Here is a 20,439-nt window from a genome sequence, read left to right on the forward strand (position 1 = left end):
TTTTTCAGACATGATTTCCTCAGATTTGTGTAATTACGTCTTTAAGAGGGAGTTGCACTGTGATGTGCATAGAGAAAGATTGCATGTGCAGTTTCATTTTATGTTTCAGTTAACTCATTCGCTGCGCGTCTAAATTTCCCCTGTGTTCCCTGCCAACGCGCGATTTAGAGCCATTTTGAAAAAATTATTAAAAATCAACAACACAAGATAACCTTACATACCTTATGTTTTTGCAAAGTTTGGAACTTACTCTTTTAGAAAATATATGAAACATTTGAAAGTACATACCTTTTGTTGTCTTCATATCCAGGCAAAATATCCAATTTGAAGCAAAACAAAAAAAACTTTCTACGTCATGGGTTCATCATACACAATGTCATGATCGACACTTGCATTGCCCGAATCATCACCCAAATGATCGTCCATTGGCACAAAATCGTCACCAGAATCTAAAATATCATCTCCACTATCATCATCACTGAGGTCAAGATCAGAACCGTACTGAATAACACGTTCTAGCACTCTTTTCAAGTTACTACGTCTCAGCAGAACGATCCGCCATCTTGGAAAAGTCAAAACACGTGGGTCGCACACCGTCAACAAAATTTTTATTAATCCCAACAATTTAAGGGAAGGAACTGTTTACAGTGAATGGTACCACTGTAGACAGATAGAAGTTCATTGCAGGGGTTGTTTCCCTTGGTCAGCAGGACCGTTTACACCGTTAAAAATTCGTGATATCCGTCGGAACTCAAGTACCGGCACGCAGCCAACGCTAAACACAGGTGTCGGAATTCCAGTTCCGACACGCAGCGAATGAGTTAAGAGATATGCACAACTTTGTTTAAAGACTGCAGTTGTTATTTTTGAACTTTTTCTGTGATGAACAGACTGCGTGACGTACTGACCACCAACCTTGAGACCCCCCTGTACCACAAGGAGCCTGTGGAGATCCAGCAAGGCATGCTGACCATAGAGGACCTGACTGAGAGGGAATCCGCCTTCCCCGAGTCCTTGCAAGGCTGTCACGCCACCAACACCTGGCTCCAGTGTCACGCCTCCCTGGCCAACAAGCGACAGCAGTCGCTGTTTTGAGCTGCGTATGGAATGTCGAATTGTTTTCCAGTGTGTATGGAAGAAAGTTGCCAGCTGGAAATCAGGAGTTCTTGATTCAAGAAATGATTTGCTGATGTTTTTTTTAAATTTTCAAACCATCAGGAATTCCTGATTTAAGAAACAGTCTTTTCCAGTGTGCTCGGATGAAAGTTCCCATCCTGAAATGAGGATTTTTTCCCAATCTTGGCAGTATGGGCAAAAAGTTCAAGCTTCAGGATTTTTTGTTCTCCAGCTATACAAAGACATTTTTGTTGTTCTTTTTTGTGCAACGTCTGTGAAGACTTTTGTGTCTGTGGTCACTTTCTGCTCAGCCATTTATTTTTGCAATAGCAAAACATAAATTAGATCATGATACATATTGTGTTCAGATTTTGCAGAACAAATTCCATGAACATAGCTTTCATATTAAAATGTGCTTATTTCTTTATGTTTATTATAGCTTTCATATTAAGATGTGCTTATTTCTTTATGTTTATTTCCGGTGTAGGGTTATTTTAGACTTATGGTTAGTTACCAAGTTCTTGCTTGCAATTACATGTTCATTTTAACTTTAATAATGAATTTGCGATGGGTTGGGTGTCACTTTTGTTTCATTTAACTGTTGATGTACATTTTGCTAATGTATATGTAAATTGTCATTGTGCTCTGAGTCGGAGTGGATCAATGTTGATTTAAAAGTGTACTGTGCAACTGTAAAAGAAGCACCTCACAGTTGTGTGAGTGTCCGTTGTTGCTTTTTCTATCACCCTTTTCTCTAAAGTACTTCATTTGAAAAAAGCCAGACATTACATGTACTGCACATCATTGTGTTCTTTATAATGTTTCCCCCTAATGTTATTTATTTGCTTTTTGTGCATTAATGAATATATGAACTCAACTCCCTCCCTCGCCACTAATTACAACTCTTGTGTTTTCGAGGTGATCTCGAGGTTAAGTTGTGTTTAAAGAGGATTGTTTTATTGGTATTTTCCCCTTCAGCAGAGGTTTTGTACAAGCAGGCCGAGTTCAGTTTGAACAGTATGTTCGTATCCAGTCACTGCTGCTTCCTCTACAATTCGGCAACTGCATTCTTTGTGTGAAAGTATATCAGTTGTGATAGATGAATGAACTCGATAGCTGAATTACAGACTTTTTTGTCAACTGAGCCTTTTAGCCAATATGCATAGACTTGTGATGTGACCCGAGTATAAGTGGATTTGCTGTGTTCGGACTTCTGTTTTTGAGCACCCAGCTCTGGTTTGCAATCTGCTTGTCTGTCTGTTTGTCATTGATTGTTATTTCTTCTGTACAAGATTTGATTTAAATGGGCTCTGCAACCACTAGAAACATGTCTTATTTTAATTTACCACAGGAATAATTGCTGCGTTTTACAGAATGTGCATTGTGGAAAACTATACACCATCCTGTCCTTAGCAGATCGTGTGGGCTCCAGTTTGTAAACATTACCACAGTGAAAATTTGTCATTGATATTTGTTGATATATGTACATCTGTTTGTTATTCGTTATTTAAACTTTTTACAGCTGCTAATCTATTGTTCAGAATCTACGCAACCTTTGATGGAAGTGTTTTTTCTGCTGTTTTACAACCTGTAGTTGTGTTGATATGTCCTTTGATCTTTGTGTGTTGGTGCTTGTGTTGGATTTCATTGCACATTCCAGTGTCAGGCAGAAATGATCTTTCTGAAAATGTTACATATTTGCATATTATTCTTTGACGGAAATATATTCAGCAAGTGTTGAAGTTGCAAATCATACATCTGATTGAATGTATAAATATTGGTGTTCAGTAAAAATGTTCACACCAGCTGCAAGAAAATGATACAATCCTACAAGTTATGTTCTTTTAGTATTTTGGCTTTTAGTGTTGTGACCTAGCTTCTTTCATTGACTGAAATGACTTTATGCATGTACATGTGTACTCGGAGGTGTATTCTCAAGTGTTAGAATACACATGCAATGCACTACAATTTGGTGGATGTATATATTGAATATTTGAACCTGGAAGCATAACCTGATCAAAACCAATGTCATTTTACACCCTAGCTTTTTGTGTTTAATTAATATAAAGGCACTAGACATTGTTTATTGCATGAAAAACATCAGTTGTCAGTCTGTTGTGTTACAGACATGCAGACCCCATGTAGAATGTTTGCGCTGAAAACTTTGAACTTTGAGTGAGGTTTAGGAGTATGTAGGATTTTGGTGTTCGTATTTATAGGATTGTTCCAGGTTATATTGTGATAAGATTATTTTTTCATGCCTATTACGTGATTTGCTCAATTGTTTTGAGTCATAGATAAATTTTATATTGATAAGAATTGTGTCTGGATAAGGATTTGATACCTCCGGTACAATGAATACTTTTCTATATTGTACAGGTGTATAATTCCTGCTTTGCGGTTGTTTTGGCTCTGTTGTGTTTATCACTTCAACCTTTGATATCTTTTTACAATCATATATTTGTTTAACCACACACAGGACGCTCACATACATACCCAATGAAGATTCAAAATTGTTTCTTAATGTTTTGCTAGAATTTGATATTGCATGTAACATATGAGAATTAAAAATAAAAGGTGTATTTGTTGTTATAAGTGTGTACATGTATTGTGTACAAACATTGGTAACATTTTGATAATGTACTGTCTCAATCTTCACTTGTATTGCTACCCCAAACCTACCCCAACACACACACACACTTGCCTTTATATTAAACATTGCTTGCAATCTGGACAACACAAATTTGACAGAAGTGACTTTTGTATAATAAAAATGGTTGGCCAGACAAAAGGGTGAACCTTCGTGGTTGAAAACGGCGTTAAACACCAAATAAAGAAATAAAGAAAGAACAAAAGGGTGACCGGGCTTCAGCCTTTTTGAAGATTTTTTGGGTACCTTGTATATCAAGTCTGTGATTGCAGTTGAGATGTTGATGTTATCTAATTGTCTAGGTACCCGTACCAATGTGGGCTCAATAGCATATGAGGGTGGCCTGCAAGAAAACTGTATGTGGTATGAGAGTATAAAGAAAGGTGATACAGTCTTCTGGCAGGTATAATCCTTCATGAGGGGAGCCCTGACATGGTGACAGCAGACTTTTAATGCACACTGAACGTTCACCCAAGAGTGCATGCCACTCATATATCCATGATGATGATACATAACATGCACATGCAGTTGTAATACTTGAGTAACTAATTGTGATATTAATAATCGCAGCTGAGACTGTGTTTGAATCCTTATCTGTTAGCTTGGTTGCATTGATAGATATACCCCCCGCGGGTTAGGGGGAAGAATTTACCCGATGCTCCCCAGCATGTCGTAAGAGGCGACTAACGGATTCTGTTTCTCCTTTTACCTTTGTTAAGTGTTTCTTGTATAGAATATAGTCAATTTTTTTAAAGATTTTAGTCAAGCAATATGTAAGAAATGTTAAGTCCTTTGTACTGCAAACTTGCATTCTCCCAGTAAGGTAATATATTGTACTACGTTGCAAGCCCCTGGAGCAAATTTTTGATTAGTGCTTTTGTGAACAAGAAACAATTGACAAGTGGCTTAGACTATCCCATCTCCCCCCTTTCCCCGTCGCGATATAACCTTCGTGGTTGAAAACGACGTTAAACACCAAATAAAGAAAGATTGATAGATATATTAATGTTTTTGTTTTCTTCACTATTGTTTGTAGGCCGGGTTCTGTTATTGACTAGAAATGTATATTGACTGAAACATAATTTGTATACTAATGTGTTATGGTTTCTTTCCACTTGGTTTATGTGTAATCTGGTTAAGATCCGTATATTCTAGATATAATGAAGGTGTGTGTATGCGTGTATGTGTGAAAAACCAGCAGAATATGTTGCCTGAATTCAGTAGAGGAGGGAACAGTTCTTTAAAACCGAACACTTTTGATACTTGCAATATCACGCCATCTACATGCTCAAGTCATTTTGTGAGACAAGGGATAGGTTGTAGTTGAGCAACTATATATATCAATCATAAAGGCAGTTTTATTTTCCTTTTGATGTAATCTGATGTTGTAGGTGTGATCTTCGTATGTCCCGCAGTGGGGCACTGCGGTTATGAAATTAAAGGCCCCTCCTGTTTTTGGAACCGCAGGAGCTTTCTAGTTTGCTGTTAGGTAGATTTTTGGTTCCTCTTTCCTGTCGTGCTCTCTTTTTCTTCATGAATTCTTTTCTTTTTTCTGCCTTCTTGCTCATTCACCTGTATTTTTTCCAAAAAATCTCTTCTCTTGCCGCTTGTCTCGCGATTCATGTATAGTTTAATCTGTTAGTGTTCTGATGTAAGCCCAGCAGTAGATCGGTTAAGCCTATTTTAACATACTGGAAACTGGTAATCTTCCAGTAGGTATTAATTTAGTTTTACTAAAGCCTGCTGGGACACAAGTAATGGGTTAGTGCATTTGTAAACAGGAATCGCTTGACAAGTGGCCCCCTTCATCCCCCCCTTCCTCGTCCTGATATGGCTCTACGTAGTCGGCTGGACGTTAAGCAACAAATAAACAAACAAACAAACAAACAAATCTTCGTATGTGCTATCTAGACATTTTCTCAGTAAGAAGTTGTTATAATTGCAGTTCCCTGATACAGTACCATTGTGCTTTTGATACTCTTTGTATTGTCAGCAAAACCTTCATCCATAACTCTATTCTCTCATATGTCAGGTTAGAATCTTCCGGTGTAATTTTTTCTTTCATACCTTTTTATTATTTTTTGTATATACTTTTTATCATCTTAAAATGGAGTTTGAAATGTAACAAAATCTCCAATATGAAAATGAATGCCGATACTATTTCATTCAAAACGAAGTAATGATTAAATGTATATCATATGCATAAGCAGGTGGAATCATGTACATGTATCTCTCCCTTAATGAACCATAACAAGAATCTGATTTAACTCTTTTCATGCAAAGCAAATTTGTATTGTAGTACAAATGTATGCAATGTTGCTGAATCATATTTCTTTCAATAAAGCTTTTGCCTTGGTAGTAATAATTTATGCCTTTTTGTTTTGTGCCTTCTAAATGTCATTGTGTCTTGTATTTCATCAGGTTGGTTGTGTGTGTGTGTGTGTGTAATGGTAAGATTGCAACCCTCTGTGATAGGTTTAGCATAACTAGAATTAAATAACATATTCTTACTCCGAATCACATTAGCATTGAGTCACCTGAGATGCTTATCACTGAAAAACGCTTACCCGGCTAAAAATTTTAAAGGGAAGCAACCCCATCACCAAAACGAAAGTGAAAGTAGCTTGGTAATGGGCCAGCACACTGGGAGTTACCTCCCATACGGGTGTGTGCCACGTCACTTCCTCTAGGAACACGTGCCTATTCTCATACGTCTTTTTCACCTCAGAGAGGACGGTTCACTTTTTGACGCTCTGTGGCTGACCTTGTGTGTTTGAGTGACACCCGCCGGCCACGTTACCCAGCTTTTCTGCTCGCCTTGCCTTCAGTTTGGTGAGCTCGTTCCCGTTTGTTGTTGGTTGTTTGCGCTGTTTTCGTTACTGTACGTTGTCCGTTTTTTGCGGACTTGTGTGTCAGTGACTTGCGTGTTTCGCCATTTTGTTGTGTGAGTTAGTTAGCTAGCTCGTATGACTTTGCTCGTAGCTCTGCGTGCCCCTTTCTGTGTTGGGCAAGTGTAGCTATAGTATTTTGTTGACGCGAAAGTGTGTGTGTTTACTGTGTTTTCAGTCGTTTAGACTTACGTTTCAGTAAATTTTTTCGCGTTGCCACGTGTTGTTGACCGGCGTGTCAGTGACTTGCGTGTTTCGCCATTTTGTTGTGTGAGTTAGTTTTCTGGCTCGTGTGACTTTGTTTGTAGCTCTACGTGCCTCTGTTTTTGTGGGGCAAGTTTAGCTATCGTATTTTGTCGACGCGAAAGAGTGTGTGTTTACTGTGTTTTCAGTCGTTTAGACTTACGTGTCAGTAAATTTTTTCGCGTTGCCACGTGTTGTTGACTTGTGTGTCAGTTACTTGCGTGTTTCGCCATTTTGTTGTGTGAGTTAGTTTACTAGCTCGTGTGACTTTGTTTGTAGCTCTACGTGCCTCTGTTTTTGTTAGGCAAGTGTAGCTATCGTAATTTGTTGACGCGAAAGTGTGTGTTTTTACTGAGTTTTCAGTCGTTTAGACTTACGTTCAGTAAAATGTTTTCGTGTTGTTTACATGGATTTGACAGCATGTCTGATTCAGACAAGCGCTGTGGCAAGTCGGACCCCAAGGGGAAATTTAAGCCTTAGGCTTCTTCTTAAGCAGTTTTACTTGTACAGACCAAGAACGTAGCACTTTGTTGTCTGTACCTATTTCGGCGCCTTGCGCTGTTACTACTTCTGCTATCTTTTGCGGCGCCTAGCGCTACTGTTACGTCTGCTCCGGTTCTCTACTACGGAGACTTCGTCCTCGTTGTTAGCACCTGTGCAGGGTGCGTTGGTTCCTTTCTGTTTTAGACACTGGTTCCGGAAATCCGCAGCTTGGTGCAGGCAGAGTTCCAGCGTTCCGTCGCCAGTTGTTTGGCGTTTCCGGCATCTGGCAGTGACGTCCGGGCGTTGGCTTCCGTGTCTTTGCCTTCCATTTCCGGTTTGGAGCAGCGTCCTCCCTCTTCAGCTGCGGCTGGTAAGCAGAGCTGGTCCGATAGCCCTCGTGAGGCGCCTGGACGTTCTCTCTCGGGAGACAGCTCTTTCGCTTCGGGTCACGACCGATACCATGCTGATCTTTCATTTCCGGCGATAACCTACGAGGCCCCGGATTTGATCGAACAGCGGCGGCAGTCGGTTTCGGCTGCCGCATTTCCGGCACTTGCCGGAAGTGATGATCCGTCCGCTCCGGCACGCTACGGCGGTCGCGGCAGGATGGAGTATTCACTGACTTCCGGTCCTTCCGGATCGCGAAGTCAACCAGTGCAGCCTTCGTTTCCGCATTGCGCGGTTCCGTCGGCTACACTACCGGCTCTCGCCGGAAGTGATGATCCGTCCACGCAGGCACGCTACGGCGGCTGCGGCAGGATGGAGTATTCACTGACTTCCGGTCCTTCCGGATCACGAAGTCAACCAGTGCAGCCTTCACTTCCGCATTGCGCGGTTTCCGACGGCTACACTTCCGGTTTCGGCCGGACACGCTGCTTCCTCTTCTGGTGCTTCCTTCCAGATACCAGTGGGTGGATTCCAGCGTACGCCTTCTGGCCTGTTAGTGCCTAGGCTTGAGCAGGCATCACTCCACTCTGATGGGGGAGTGACGTCAGCTCATCCAGCTCCGGTTTTTCCGGATAGTCGTCCTGCCTACCCTTTACCTTCACAAGGTTCTGGGCTGCAGGATGATGTTCGTGCACAGGCATTTCCGGTTTCCGGTTTGCCTGGGCATGCTTCTGCTTCCGGAACTGGTGTTTTTGGTTTCAGTGCAGCCTTCGCTTCCGCATTGCGCGGTTCTGTCGGCTGCACTACCGGCACTCGCCGGAGGTGATGATCCGTCCACGCAGGCACGCTACGGCGGCTGCGGCAGTATGGAGTTTTCACTGACTTCCGGTCCTTCCGGATCACGAAGTCAACCAGTGCAGCCTTCAATTCCGCATTGCGCGGTTTCGTCGACTACACTTCCGGTTTCGGCCGGACACGCTGCTTCCTCTTCTGGTGCTTCCTTCCGGATATCAGAGGGTGGATTCCAGCGTACGCCTTCCGGCCATTTAGTGCCTAGGCTTGAGCAGGCATCACTCCACTCGGATGGGGGAGTGACGTCAGCTCATCCAGCTCCGGTTTTTACGGATGGTCGTCCTGCCTACCCTTACCTTCACAAGGTTCTGGGTTGCAGGATAATGTTCGTGCACAGGCATTCCGGTTTCCGGTTTGCCAGGGCATGCTTCTGCTTCCGGAACTGGTGGTTTTGGTCATGGTTCCATGTGTGACTATTCTGATGCTCCATCAGTGGTCAACGAGGAGTCTCGGGGCGTGTTTCCGTCGAAGCTCAAGTCTGTTCTTGACATCGCGGCGGAAGTAGCGTCTCGTTTTTTCCCCGAAGGGGTGGTGGCTGCGGACTCTTCCGCTCCGTTCGATCCTTCGGCCATGGCGGACTTCCGGCCGGCACAGGAAGATGTTTCTTCCTTCCGGTTCGCCGAGTCTCCGTCAGTGGCTTACCAACTTTCGCATTCGCTGGTTCGTCCAGCACATGCGGGGAGTGGTATTCGGCCAGTGCCTGTTCCGTTACTGCTTCCTTTTGGTCCAGTTCCGGAATCAGCTCAGCAGTGGGTGGCGTCGGCTTCTCAAGCCTCTTCCTTTGTGCCTACGGGCAATAGGAAGCTTAGCTTGCCCACTCAGAGCCAGAGCTGGCTGGCGTCTTTTGCACTCCCTAGGGCTACCCTTCCGGTTCCCCGGGAATTGCTGCCTCTTCTGGCTAAACCGATCAAGCTTGATCTGGTTCTGCCGGTTTCTGAGGCTTCCCTCCTCTCTGCTGAGGAGGTTGGACGTCGGCAGATCGAACTGTCCTCCGTTGCGGAGACTCTTGTTCGGACTCTGTATCGGGCATTGATCGATTCGCTGGTTCCTTTCACTCTCAGTGAAGAACAAAATGCGGACGATGTCTCTGCGCTTTTTTACCGCCTTGGCCGAGGTCGATGAGGAACAATTGCGTCTTTCCTCTCTACAGTACACCCAAGCGGTCCTCTGTAGGAGGGATCTCTTCCTCTCGCAGTCCCAGTTCACGGAGCTGGCTACTAGGGAGACCTTGAGAGTCTCCCCGGTCTCAGAGGAATCTCGCTTCTGTTCTCTGGCAATGGATGCCAGACAGAAGGAGATTCAGTCGAACAAGGACAGTCAGTTCCTCGACTTCACTCTGCAGGGGGTGAAACAGTCTAAGCCTTCTAAGCAAAAGCAGGCTCAGACATGTCGAACCTCAAGCCAGCTCAGAAGCGGCAGGCTCTGCCGGTCGCTCGTGGCAGGAAGAAGAGGACGGCATCGGGGAGGGGGTGCGGCGGCTCTGGGAGTAAGCCACACCCCCAATGAAGCGCTCCCGATCTCACCCCCCTCCCGCCTTCCACCTTGGTGATGGCGGGAGGCCCCTCCCGTGTGCTTTCTCGTTGGATGTTGGTAGTAGACAGCCAATGGATTGTGGGAGTGGTGAGATCGGGCTTCCGCCTGCTCTGGCGGGAGGAAAAGGCGCCTCTTACCCGAGTGCCACCGCGGTTCAAGCCCATCTTCTCGCAGGAAGCATGTTCCGTCTTGCAGTCGGAAATTGCCTCCCTGGAGCAGAAGGGCGCGGTGGAGAGAGTTCGGGTCCATAGCTCCCTGGGATTTTAGGGCGTCTTTTCGCCGTTCCCAAAGCGTCAGGAGGACGGCGTCCCGTGTTGGATTTATCTCTCCTCAACACTTTCTTGAGTGAGATAAAAGACAAGATGGAGACGCCAGCCTCGGTCCGAGACTCTCTCCGCCCAGGAGACTGGGTGACCTCGATCGATCTCACGGACGCATACTTTCATTCTTATGCATCCGGCCGACCGGAAATGGCTTTGTTTCCGGTGGGGAGATCAGATCTACCAGTTTCGCGCACTCCCTTTCGGGCTGTCCCTCGCACCATGGATTTTCACCATGGTGGTGAGACAGGTCTGTGCACTGGTGAGGTCCTAGGGTATCCGCCTGCGGGTTTATCTGGACGACTGATTCATCATGAACCAGTCCCAGAGCGGCTGTTCGCAAGATACCCTGATGGTTCTTCGAGAATCCAACTTGTTGGGGTTCTCGATCAACCAGGGAAAGTCGGAGCTGACCCCGTCACAGACATTCACTTATCTGGGGATGTCTTTCGACACGGTCGCGTGGACTGTCCAGCCTTCTCAGAGAAGGGTGCACAAGCTCCAAGCTCAGATTTGCTCCACTTTGCCTCTCCTGATGGCTTCCATCCGTCTGGACTTGGTGGCTCGCTCGCATAGAGCGTCCACCTCGTCAGTTTATGCTTCCCACTGGAAGGCATGGACTGCCTGGTGTTCAGCTACAGGGGTGAGTTCGGTGGCTCCGCGCTCTATTCAGGTCGCCAACCGCCTCTCTTTCATGTCTTCGCAGGGCGCCTCAGGCTCCTCGTTGAGGGTCCGGCGCTTCGCTATCTCGGCGACTCTTAAGCAGATCGGTCGGTCTGTTCGAGTCGGGGGCGTTATAGCTGCAGTCATTAAAAGGGCTGCTCTTGAAGGAAGCGAAAGCTCGTTTGCCCGCTCCCAAGTGGGACTTGTTTTTAATCCTGGAATTCCTACGTTCTGCGGATTTTGAGCCTTTGAGCGAGGCCATTCTGTTCAATGTCACTCGCAAAGCGCTGGTTCTTCTTTTGTTGGCAACGGCCCGACGGGGTAGCGAGGTCCACGCCCTGTCGGGTCAGCCTGGAGATATCTCCTTTTAGTCGGACGGTTCCGCATCTTTGCGTTTCCGGCCCGATTTCCTGGCCAAGAATCAATCTCCGGGGCAGGCCTCTCCGCTGGTTAGAGTCAAGGCTCTGATCAGCGCGTTGGCCCCGGATGACCTTGATTCGGTCAATTGCCCTGTGAGGGCTCTTCGTCTGTACTTAGCCCGGACTCAGCCGTTTCGGTCTAGTTCTCAGAAGTTGCTGTTTATCTCGCCCTTTTCTAGGCGCGAGTAAGATTTGTCGAAGGTATCGTTGGCCTGGTGGGTGTCCTCGCTCATTAAGCAAGCTTATGAGTGGAGTCGCACAAAGAGGGGGGGGGGGTCATGCCCTCCTTGCCACTTGACTCGGCCCGAGCCCATGAAATGAGGGTGTGGGCATCCTCTCTGGCAGTACTGCGCTCCAGATGTCTAGAGGAGGTGCTGACAATTGCGTTTTGGCGTTCTGAAGATGTTTTCATAAACTTTTATCTTCGGGACGTCTCGGCTCTTCGACAGGATGGCTCCAGAGGCCTTCCAGCTCTCATAGCAGCAGGTCAGTTCCTGTCCAGAACTTGATGGTGAGTTTTGATTCATTTCTAGCCCACCGCCTTGTTGATGTTATCTGCTAATGTGATTCGGAGTAAGAATATGTTATTTAATGGAAAATTTCCTAGATAAATTTTCATTTAATTAATATACTTACCCGAATCACATACTGTATTCCCTCCCACCTGCCCCGCGTATGGTTTTAAGATTTTTAAAGCCGTATGAGAATAGGCACGTGTTCCTAGAGGAAGTGACGTGGCACACACCCGTATGGGAGGTAACTCCCAGTGTGCTGGCCCATTACCAAGCTACTTTCACTTTCGTTTTGGTGATGGGGTTGCTTCCCTTTAAAATTTTTAGCCGGGTAAGCGTTTTTCAGTGATAAGCATCTCAGGTGACTCAATGCTAATGTGATTCGGGTAAGTATATTAATTAAATGAAAATTTATCTAGGATATTTTCCAATTAGCACAATTATGATGTTAAAGAATTAGACAGGTCCTCTCATGCACACTAATGGGGTTGAATTCAACAACTTCCACCTGTATATAAAGGGCGACCACACAATGAATAAATCAATAAATTGTGATGGAACAAAGATGATCACTGAATCATTAGTGACTTGACCACCAGAAATGGTTACAGTTAACAAACAAAAATGTGTGTGTGTGGGGGGGGGGGGGGGGGGGGGGGGGGATTTTGTATATAACCAACGTCAGTACAGAAAACACATGCAAATATTGGTTTGATATCGATGGACATCAGAAAACTGGCCAAGGAAGAGAGCACTGATCGAGTAGAGGGTGGGGAAGGCGAGGAGCAGAGGGGGACTGAAGGCCAAAAGGGAAAGAGGATCGAGGGTGACTTCCCGTTTCGCTGTTCCGCCGTTTCCCTGTTCGTGTGCATTCCCCAAAACGAACTAAGTGTTTCGCTTTTCACTTTCGTCTAAAAGTATGTCTTGGATGAAATATTTTCACACACACATACATAGTTAACTGCATGCCAGCCACTACAATATGGGACCACCGGTGAAAAGGGAAACAACAAAACGGATTTTCTCCATCAGGATGCATCAACTTGACATGCAGAGCAAAATCTATCACAGCCGATAGTTATCGAACATGATCTGGTTCACGATATACCAACTCATCTGGAACGCACACTGCTGTGACATGAACAGAAACAAGTCACATGGAGCAAAATTTATACATTTAGTCAATCTGTCAAACTCACAGAATGATACTGAGCGCACTGCAGACAATATACTTTGACGATAACCGCAAACCAGACGTATTCATGTGGAAAACGTGTTCACTTGAAATGACAAGCCAGTATAGCGCAGTAGCGTACAGCACGTCACAAGAAAGCTCACTTTTCTTTATTCTTCTGAGCTTGTTTTTAATCCAAACGTAACAAATCTATATGTTTTGGGAATCGGGGGGAAATATAAAGGGTAAGAAGAAATCATGTTTCGATCGATTACTAAAATTTTGATTTTAATTAGAATTTTTAGATTTTTTATTACCAAACTGATTAATTAATCCAAACATAACATATCTATGCTTTTGGAATCAGGAAATTATAAAGAGTAAGATGAAATCGTTTTTGGATTGATACAAGATACAAGATACAAGAAGTTTTATTGTCCTCATCAATACAAGGAAATTTGGCATGTGTGTGGCAAGACATGATACACTGATACATAGACATTTACAAAACACAACTGAAGTTCAATATCAGCACACCCTTACGCAACATACCCACTACTTCATACACACAGGCTACATGTGCCCCTCGGACGTACGCAACCCACAATTCACCCAGTCATACAGCTCCACATGCACTTACTCCTTCATGCAGCACTCTAGCACCCGGCCATGTACAACTCACACACTGGAACCCTCATACGGCTACATATTGCATTATAACACCCGCACAAACATTACAACCTCAAACATCGTACTAGATCTACAACTAACAAGCATACCTCCACTATCATGCACCGAATACATCATCATACATCATAACATATTGCATTATAACACACGCACAAACATTACAACATCAGACATCGCACTATATCTACAACTAACAAACAATCATACACTATCAAACACCAAGTACATCATCGTTCATTAAATTAAATCGTACCCCCCCACCCCACCATACATTCACAATCGACACAGAATACATCATCATGCATATACATTACATCTTAACCCCCATACATTATCACAAATTACATTACATCATACCCCCCCCCCCCTATTCTAACACTTTAATTTTTATAAAATTGTTTAGATTTTTAATGACAAAACTCATAATTAATTATTTAAACTTCCAAGCTGAAATACAATTCCATAGTCCGGTTTTTGTAGAAGATTGCATGGCCGAAATTTCATTTGATGTCAAAAAATGAGGGCGTGGCAGTGCCGCCTCAACTTTAGCTAAAAGCCGGATATGACGCCATTAAAGACATTTATACCAAACATGAAAAAAAAACTGTCTGGGGATATCATACCCAGGAACTCGCATATGAAGTTTAATGATGATCGCTCCAGTCGTTTTCTGGGAATCGCTCTTTACACACACATAACTACAGGGACAGCACCCCCGGCTGTGTTACCAAGATGCTGAGCGACCTTTGTCTCCCAACCCTCCAGAAAAGAAGGCGGCAGCAGCGACTGATCTTCTTCTTCAAAGTAGCAAAAGATCTGATGCCAGCCGCACTACATGCAACCAATTTCATGACCAAGGAGGCTACTGGAAAGAGACGTATCAAACCGACACAACGATACCAAGACTACCAGACCATAGATGTGTATTGATATCTATGTACCAGACCAAGAACAGTGTGACCAAACTGCATGGCTGAGTTATGTTCCAACAATAGCTCAAACCGCCCAGTATGAGTTCTCCTTCTTCCCAAGAACAACAGCTGACTGGAACAACCTGGAAGAAGAGACTGCCAAGAAAACATCAGTTGACAGTTTTCGTGCTGCCTTATTAGAAGGCAGTACGAACCCTAATTAGTGCTCTCCCCAGTTCCCCTGGTACTAAGCCAAAGGAAGTTCTGGATTCTGCCGGCGTTACCCATGCAGATGCAGATGCAGACACACCACAACCACCACCACACTCGTCTTGATTCCCAATCTATGTTAAAACATTTACTAATGCAACAAAGGAAACAACTTTACATGTCCATGCGACTGGTGGCGAATTAAAACTGATAAACTCAACTGAGTTGCCCAAATACACACAGAGAGGCACATATAAAAGCTACTGAAACGAGGCAAACCTGCCAGAGACAACTTTTGAAGGGATTGAGACACATTTACACTACCTCAAGTCAGTAGAGCAAAAGCTTGTTCGTGTATTAATTATTACTATTAACATACTTGATCAAGAGTTATAAAGTAAAATACACATTTTCAATTACACCACCCGAGGAAAGTACCAAAAGGTTTGATGCTGTCACTGGCAGAAGATGAATTTCAGTCATTTTAAGACATACTGGCCCAAAATCTAAACACACCAGTCTGGCACACTCCAAGCCAAGCATTGTTTCAAAGCATGCCGCAGACAGATTTAATCACCATTCTCACCATGTTGTGAGATTCCACTGTATGTAAAACAATTATTGGTGTTTTGATTTTACTTTTTGGTTCACAAACCGTTTCGTTTGAAATCTGTTTCCGAGTTTGACTCTTGCTCGAACGCACGCACGCACGCACATACTTATATTGCTGTTAAAACATACGTACCTGTGATGTCGGAGTGGCTCGGAAACCGACAAGTCGGATACGGAGCCCCAAGGCCCGGGATCCGGCAGAACTGACTGTGCGCGTTTTCGGATGAATCGAATTTTGGGATGAAATCGAATTTCATGACGAATTTGCTTCACTTGCAAGAAGCTGACATTTTTTGGTCACTCTGATAATTGTAGCCGCCAGACTGACAACTTTTGCGTTCGTGTTTGGAATGATATCCACATATGATATGTAATCACACAGGCTCATAACACGGACACGCATATATAGGCACAGGACACCGACACTGATTTCCTTGAGAAAATGTGTCTTACATCTTCCATTTCAACTCTGGTACCAACGAAAAGAGTGTGTGTTTTTGTGTGTGTGTTTTTTGTTTAATTTAACATTGTAACTGTTGACTCGAAAGAAAAGCAGAATTAGTGCAAGTGTTGGTGAGCAGATATATATTGTCAAACGTACAGTATGAGTTATTTCTAATATGCTGACTGTTAGCAAATGATAACAGATATGTCGAGAAAATGGATCATCAGCATAAGCCGGAGGTTTTTGAAGGGGGTTTCGCTTTATTTTAACCATAGGCCTACATTCCTTAAAATAATGTGTTTACGTCTCCACATAGATAAGTAGCATCCAAGAAGCAGTATAGTCTCTGTTGTGACTTAGTTGGAGGAAGGAGAATGGTGAAGAAAAGACTGAAGGAGTTTCATAATGTTACTGACCCCGCCCCTTTCAATATCTCTCTCTCTCTGGCTCTCGATCTCTCTCTGGCTCTCTCTCTCTCTTTCTCTCTGGCTCTCTCTCTCTTTCTCTCTCTCTCTGGCTCTCTCTCTCTCTTTCTCTCTCTCTCTGGCTCTCTCTCTCTGGCTCTCTCTCTCTTTCTCTCTCTCTCTCTCTCTGACTCTCTCTCTCTTTCTCTCTCTGGCTCTCTCTCTCTTTCTCTCTCTCTCTCTCTGGCTCTCTCTCTCTTCAGTTCTCTCTTTCTCTCTCTCTCCGACACACGAACTGTTACCAAACCGATACGCTATTTGGGACCAATGCAACTGAGTTTTTTTCCTTTCTCGTGTGATCTTGCCGCGAGGTGGCGCCAGTTACCAGCCGAAAGAAAGAGGGGGCATAACCTCACCAGAACCGCCCATTGGAACGTTTATTATAGACAAAACAAAACGTTACATCTTTAAAAGTTAAAAGACCTTCTTGTTTTTTTAATTCTGAATTTTGGAATGTTGGCAGAATATCTTGTTCTGGATTTTGTTAATGTTTGTCAAATTTGTCTTCCCTGTTGAAATATCATGCACAAGCAGAAATTTATTTAAAGAAATAAAGTAGCCCTTTCACTGAACTTTGACAGAACTTAGCTATTCCTCTGCTATTCATAGAATTATGTTATTGTGTGTGTGTGTGTGTGTGTGTGTGTGTGTGTGTGTGATTTGCCAAGCACATCATTGTGGGTCGTTTAATCAAATAACATTCATCCATCCCCTCACAATTTGTTTCGCTCACTGGAGTCTCTTAGAATTCTACTGGTCGCAACGCAAACAAAATTTCAATTATGTTTTGAAAATACAAATATGACAATACCTTTAAATCAGTTAGGGTTTTCAGATTTGTGGTTTGTCCAGCCGTTTACACTAAATGTTTTTAACAAAGATTGCAAGACCAATATTTGCAATGCTGGAATGGAATGCCAGCAATAGCGTTTGTTATAATCATTGTTTGTATAAGAATGAGTTTTGTTTTGAAAAATATTCGATGTGTTTGACTGGGTCCCTGAGAGAAACATTATAACAATTTAGGTTAAGTAATCATAAGTTGCCCATTCACCTGGAACGTTTTTTGAACATCCCGAGGGATGAACGAGTATGTAAGCTGTGTGGAAGTGGTGAGAAAGGAGATGAATTTCACTTTTTGTTCAATTGTCAATTATGATAGCATCATGAAGGAACGAAAAAAATGTATTGGAAATTATTTTCAGCATCATGCAAATGTTATAAAATATAATGCTTTAATGAATGTAACATTCAAAAATAAGTTGGTTAAGATGGCTAAGTTTGTTAGTGTTATTATGAGCATGTTTAGTTAGATGATTTACGTGTTTCGTTGTATTTTGTTGTGGTACTTTTGCTGTTGGTTTTGTTTGTTTGCTCGTTTGATTTTTGCTTCAATACTGTTTGTTGCAGCTGTCTTTGCTTCTGGGTTTTTTAACTGGCAAAACAAGCATAAAGGAGGCTATTCCTGTCGATAAGTGCTCTAATTGATGAAGATGTGGTTTTTGTTTGTTAGTGTGTTCTGTTTTCTTTTGTTGCTTAATTAAGATGACAGTGTTTGCTGTGCCTGTGTGCACTCTCATTGTGCGTGTGGTTGAATGTGTGACTTAATTGTGTATTTTGTTAACTTAACTCTAACCAGTTCACGGTATTTCATGCTGAAAACAATGAAATAAGGGTATGGCCAACAAATGTTTAAGTTTTATGCTCATTTCTTCAGGTAATTATCACATGTTGTATATCAAATTGAAGCTCTTGAAATGTTCTTGTTAACAGTAATAAGGAATTAAAAGAAAAAACAGACCGGAAAGAAGTTTTGGTGGATGAAAGCTAACCGTTTTACATAATTTCATGCCAAACCCAGCACACAATCGTCATGAATAACTTTTTTTCCAGTTTCATTTTTTTAATAATCTGTTGATATCATTTTGATAATTATTTAATTTTTCACATAAAATCTAAATTTCATTTAGTTTCCTGATAACAATGGCTCGTCCAGCTGATCTTGAATAAACATGCCAATACGTCAAAAAGTAGGACTTCTGAGCTCAAAGAGTAATAGTTTGGTTTGAAAAATATCTAAATACACCTAATAACAAACACAAAATAACTTCCGTGACAGAACTTGCACTGTTCTTGCAACCAAAGTAAACAAGAGGCGAAGCCTTCAAGGCTCACGTCAGAAATCAACAAACAGTAACACAAACTCAATCACTCCGTCACACATACACACACACAGTCGGCATAGTTTTAAACATCTGTCAACATGCAACAATAATTTAATCAATAAACTGTTTGTGTTGTTATTTTGAGTGCATACACGGGCTTGTCCTCAGAATAAAGTAAATGGGATTGTTCGTAGCTAAAACCTTGAAAACCTTATCCAAAAACAAAGAGATTGCCAACGTTCCAAAATTCAGAATAAAAAAACAAGAAAGGTAGGTTGTTGGAACGTTTGTTATTGACAAAATAACAAATTTGTTATTTGTATGCACTTAAAAGACCGTTGGGTCGATATATTTGTGAATGTTTTGTCAATAACAAACGTTCCAACAACCTACCTTTCTTGTTTTTTGATCTTGAAAACCTTAAACCAAAAACCGCTCCTCGAACCCATACAAATCCATGGTCAAAGGGAAATAACAGAAAAACAAGTCCAACAATAAACTGATTTAAGTCCCCTGTTTTGTAAGAAAGAACGATAACCTCTGCCAAAAAACGTGTGTGTTACTTCCCTTAAAAATTACGGAAACTGCCGAGTGTCAATAACAACTTTACGTCATAATCGGAAAAAAACGAGAATTAATTTATCAAGGGAAGTCACTCTTACTTCTACGGAAATTGCCGAAGGATTGCGTAGCTCTTACGTCATGTCCGTGAAAAGCGGGAATTAATTAGCTAAGGGAAGTAACTCTTAAATTCAGCGGAAACACTCGAATAATTACATACTTGTTACGTCATCTTCGGCAAAACGAGAATTAATTTGAGAAGAGCAATCACTCTTATTCATTACGGAAATACACGAATCTAACGTCATCAATAATGCTTCCGGAAAAGGCCGAACATTGTTATGGGAAACAACTCTTCCTGTTTTATTTGATTTAAGAACAACCTGACTTGTTTCTCTTTGACCGTGTTAAGCACTCTCCTGCGCAGAAGTCTCTTTTTGTCTCGAAGTTGGCAATAGCAGACGTACAAAATATTTGGGTTGTTTGCAGGGATGAGTACAGGGGAAATGTTTACTTTCACCGACGAAAAAATGTAGGTACATTGTCATTAGCGATACTATAATTATGCGGGGGAAAAAATGACCTTTCTGAAGTAGATCTATGTATTTTATTTGGTTCATTACTTTTCATTTAGGCAGCCATACGCCGCTTTCGGAGGAAGCATGCTGGGTATTTTCGTGTTTCTATAACCCACCGAACTCTGACATGGATTACAGGATCTTTTTCGTGCGCACTTGGTCTTGTGCTTGGTGTACACACGGGGGTGTTCGGACAACGAGGAGAGTCTGCACATAAAGTTGACTCTCGGAGAAATAAATCTCTCGTCGAACGTGGGGACGAACTCACGCTGACAGCGGCCAACTGGATACATACAAATCCAGCGCGCTACCGACTGAGCTACATCCCCGCCCCTGTACTGATTTGGCAGTTACCTACTCTCTTATGCAAGCCCCCCCCCCCCCCCCCCCCACCGCCTGCCTACCTTTACCCCATTTTACATTTAGTCAATTCTAATGAAATGTTTTAACAAAGACCGGGAATCGAGCCGAGGGTATTTGTGTGTGTACAGCAATTAAAAACAAGTCGCGTAAGGCGAAAATACAACATTGTTTTAACTTTCTGAGCGTGTTTTTAATCCAAA

At 42.9% G+C, this 20,439-nt stretch overlaps 2 protein-coding genes across 2 annotated transcripts in view; both read left to right on the forward strand.

Moving 5' to 3' along the window:
• LOC138961177 (E3 ubiquitin-protein ligase rnf213-alpha-like) overlaps nt 1-6,131 on the forward strand; it is a 181,053-nt gene extending 174,922 nt beyond the window's left edge. The window contains exon 84 of the mRNA XM_070332777.1: nt 891-6,131. Within this exon, the coding sequence (XP_070188878.1) occupies nt 891-1,095 (205 nt within the window). The 3' untranslated portion in view covers nt 1,096-6,131. The remainder of the gene's footprint in view (nt 1-890) is intronic.
• A 2,893-nt stretch (nt 6,132-9,024) lies between these two features.
• The window catches only part of LOC138961179 (E3 ubiquitin-protein ligase rnf213-alpha-like), a 34,567-nt gene continuing 23,152 nt past the window's right edge, over nt 9,025-20,439 (forward strand). Inside the window, exons 1-2 of the mRNA XM_070332778.1 lie at nt 9,025-9,248; nt 9,793-9,964. Of these exons, the coding sequence (XP_070188879.1) occupies nt 9,025-9,248; nt 9,793-9,964 (396 nt within the window). The remainder of the gene's footprint in view (nt 9,249-9,792; nt 9,965-20,439) is intronic.

This window comes from Littorina saxatilis, linkage group LG3 (genome assembly GCF_037325665.1).
Source record: "Littorina saxatilis isolate snail1 linkage group LG3, US_GU_Lsax_2.0, whole genome shotgun sequence".
Taxonomy (NCBI): Eukaryota; Metazoa; Mollusca; class Gastropoda; order Littorinimorpha; family Littorinidae; genus Littorina; species Littorina saxatilis.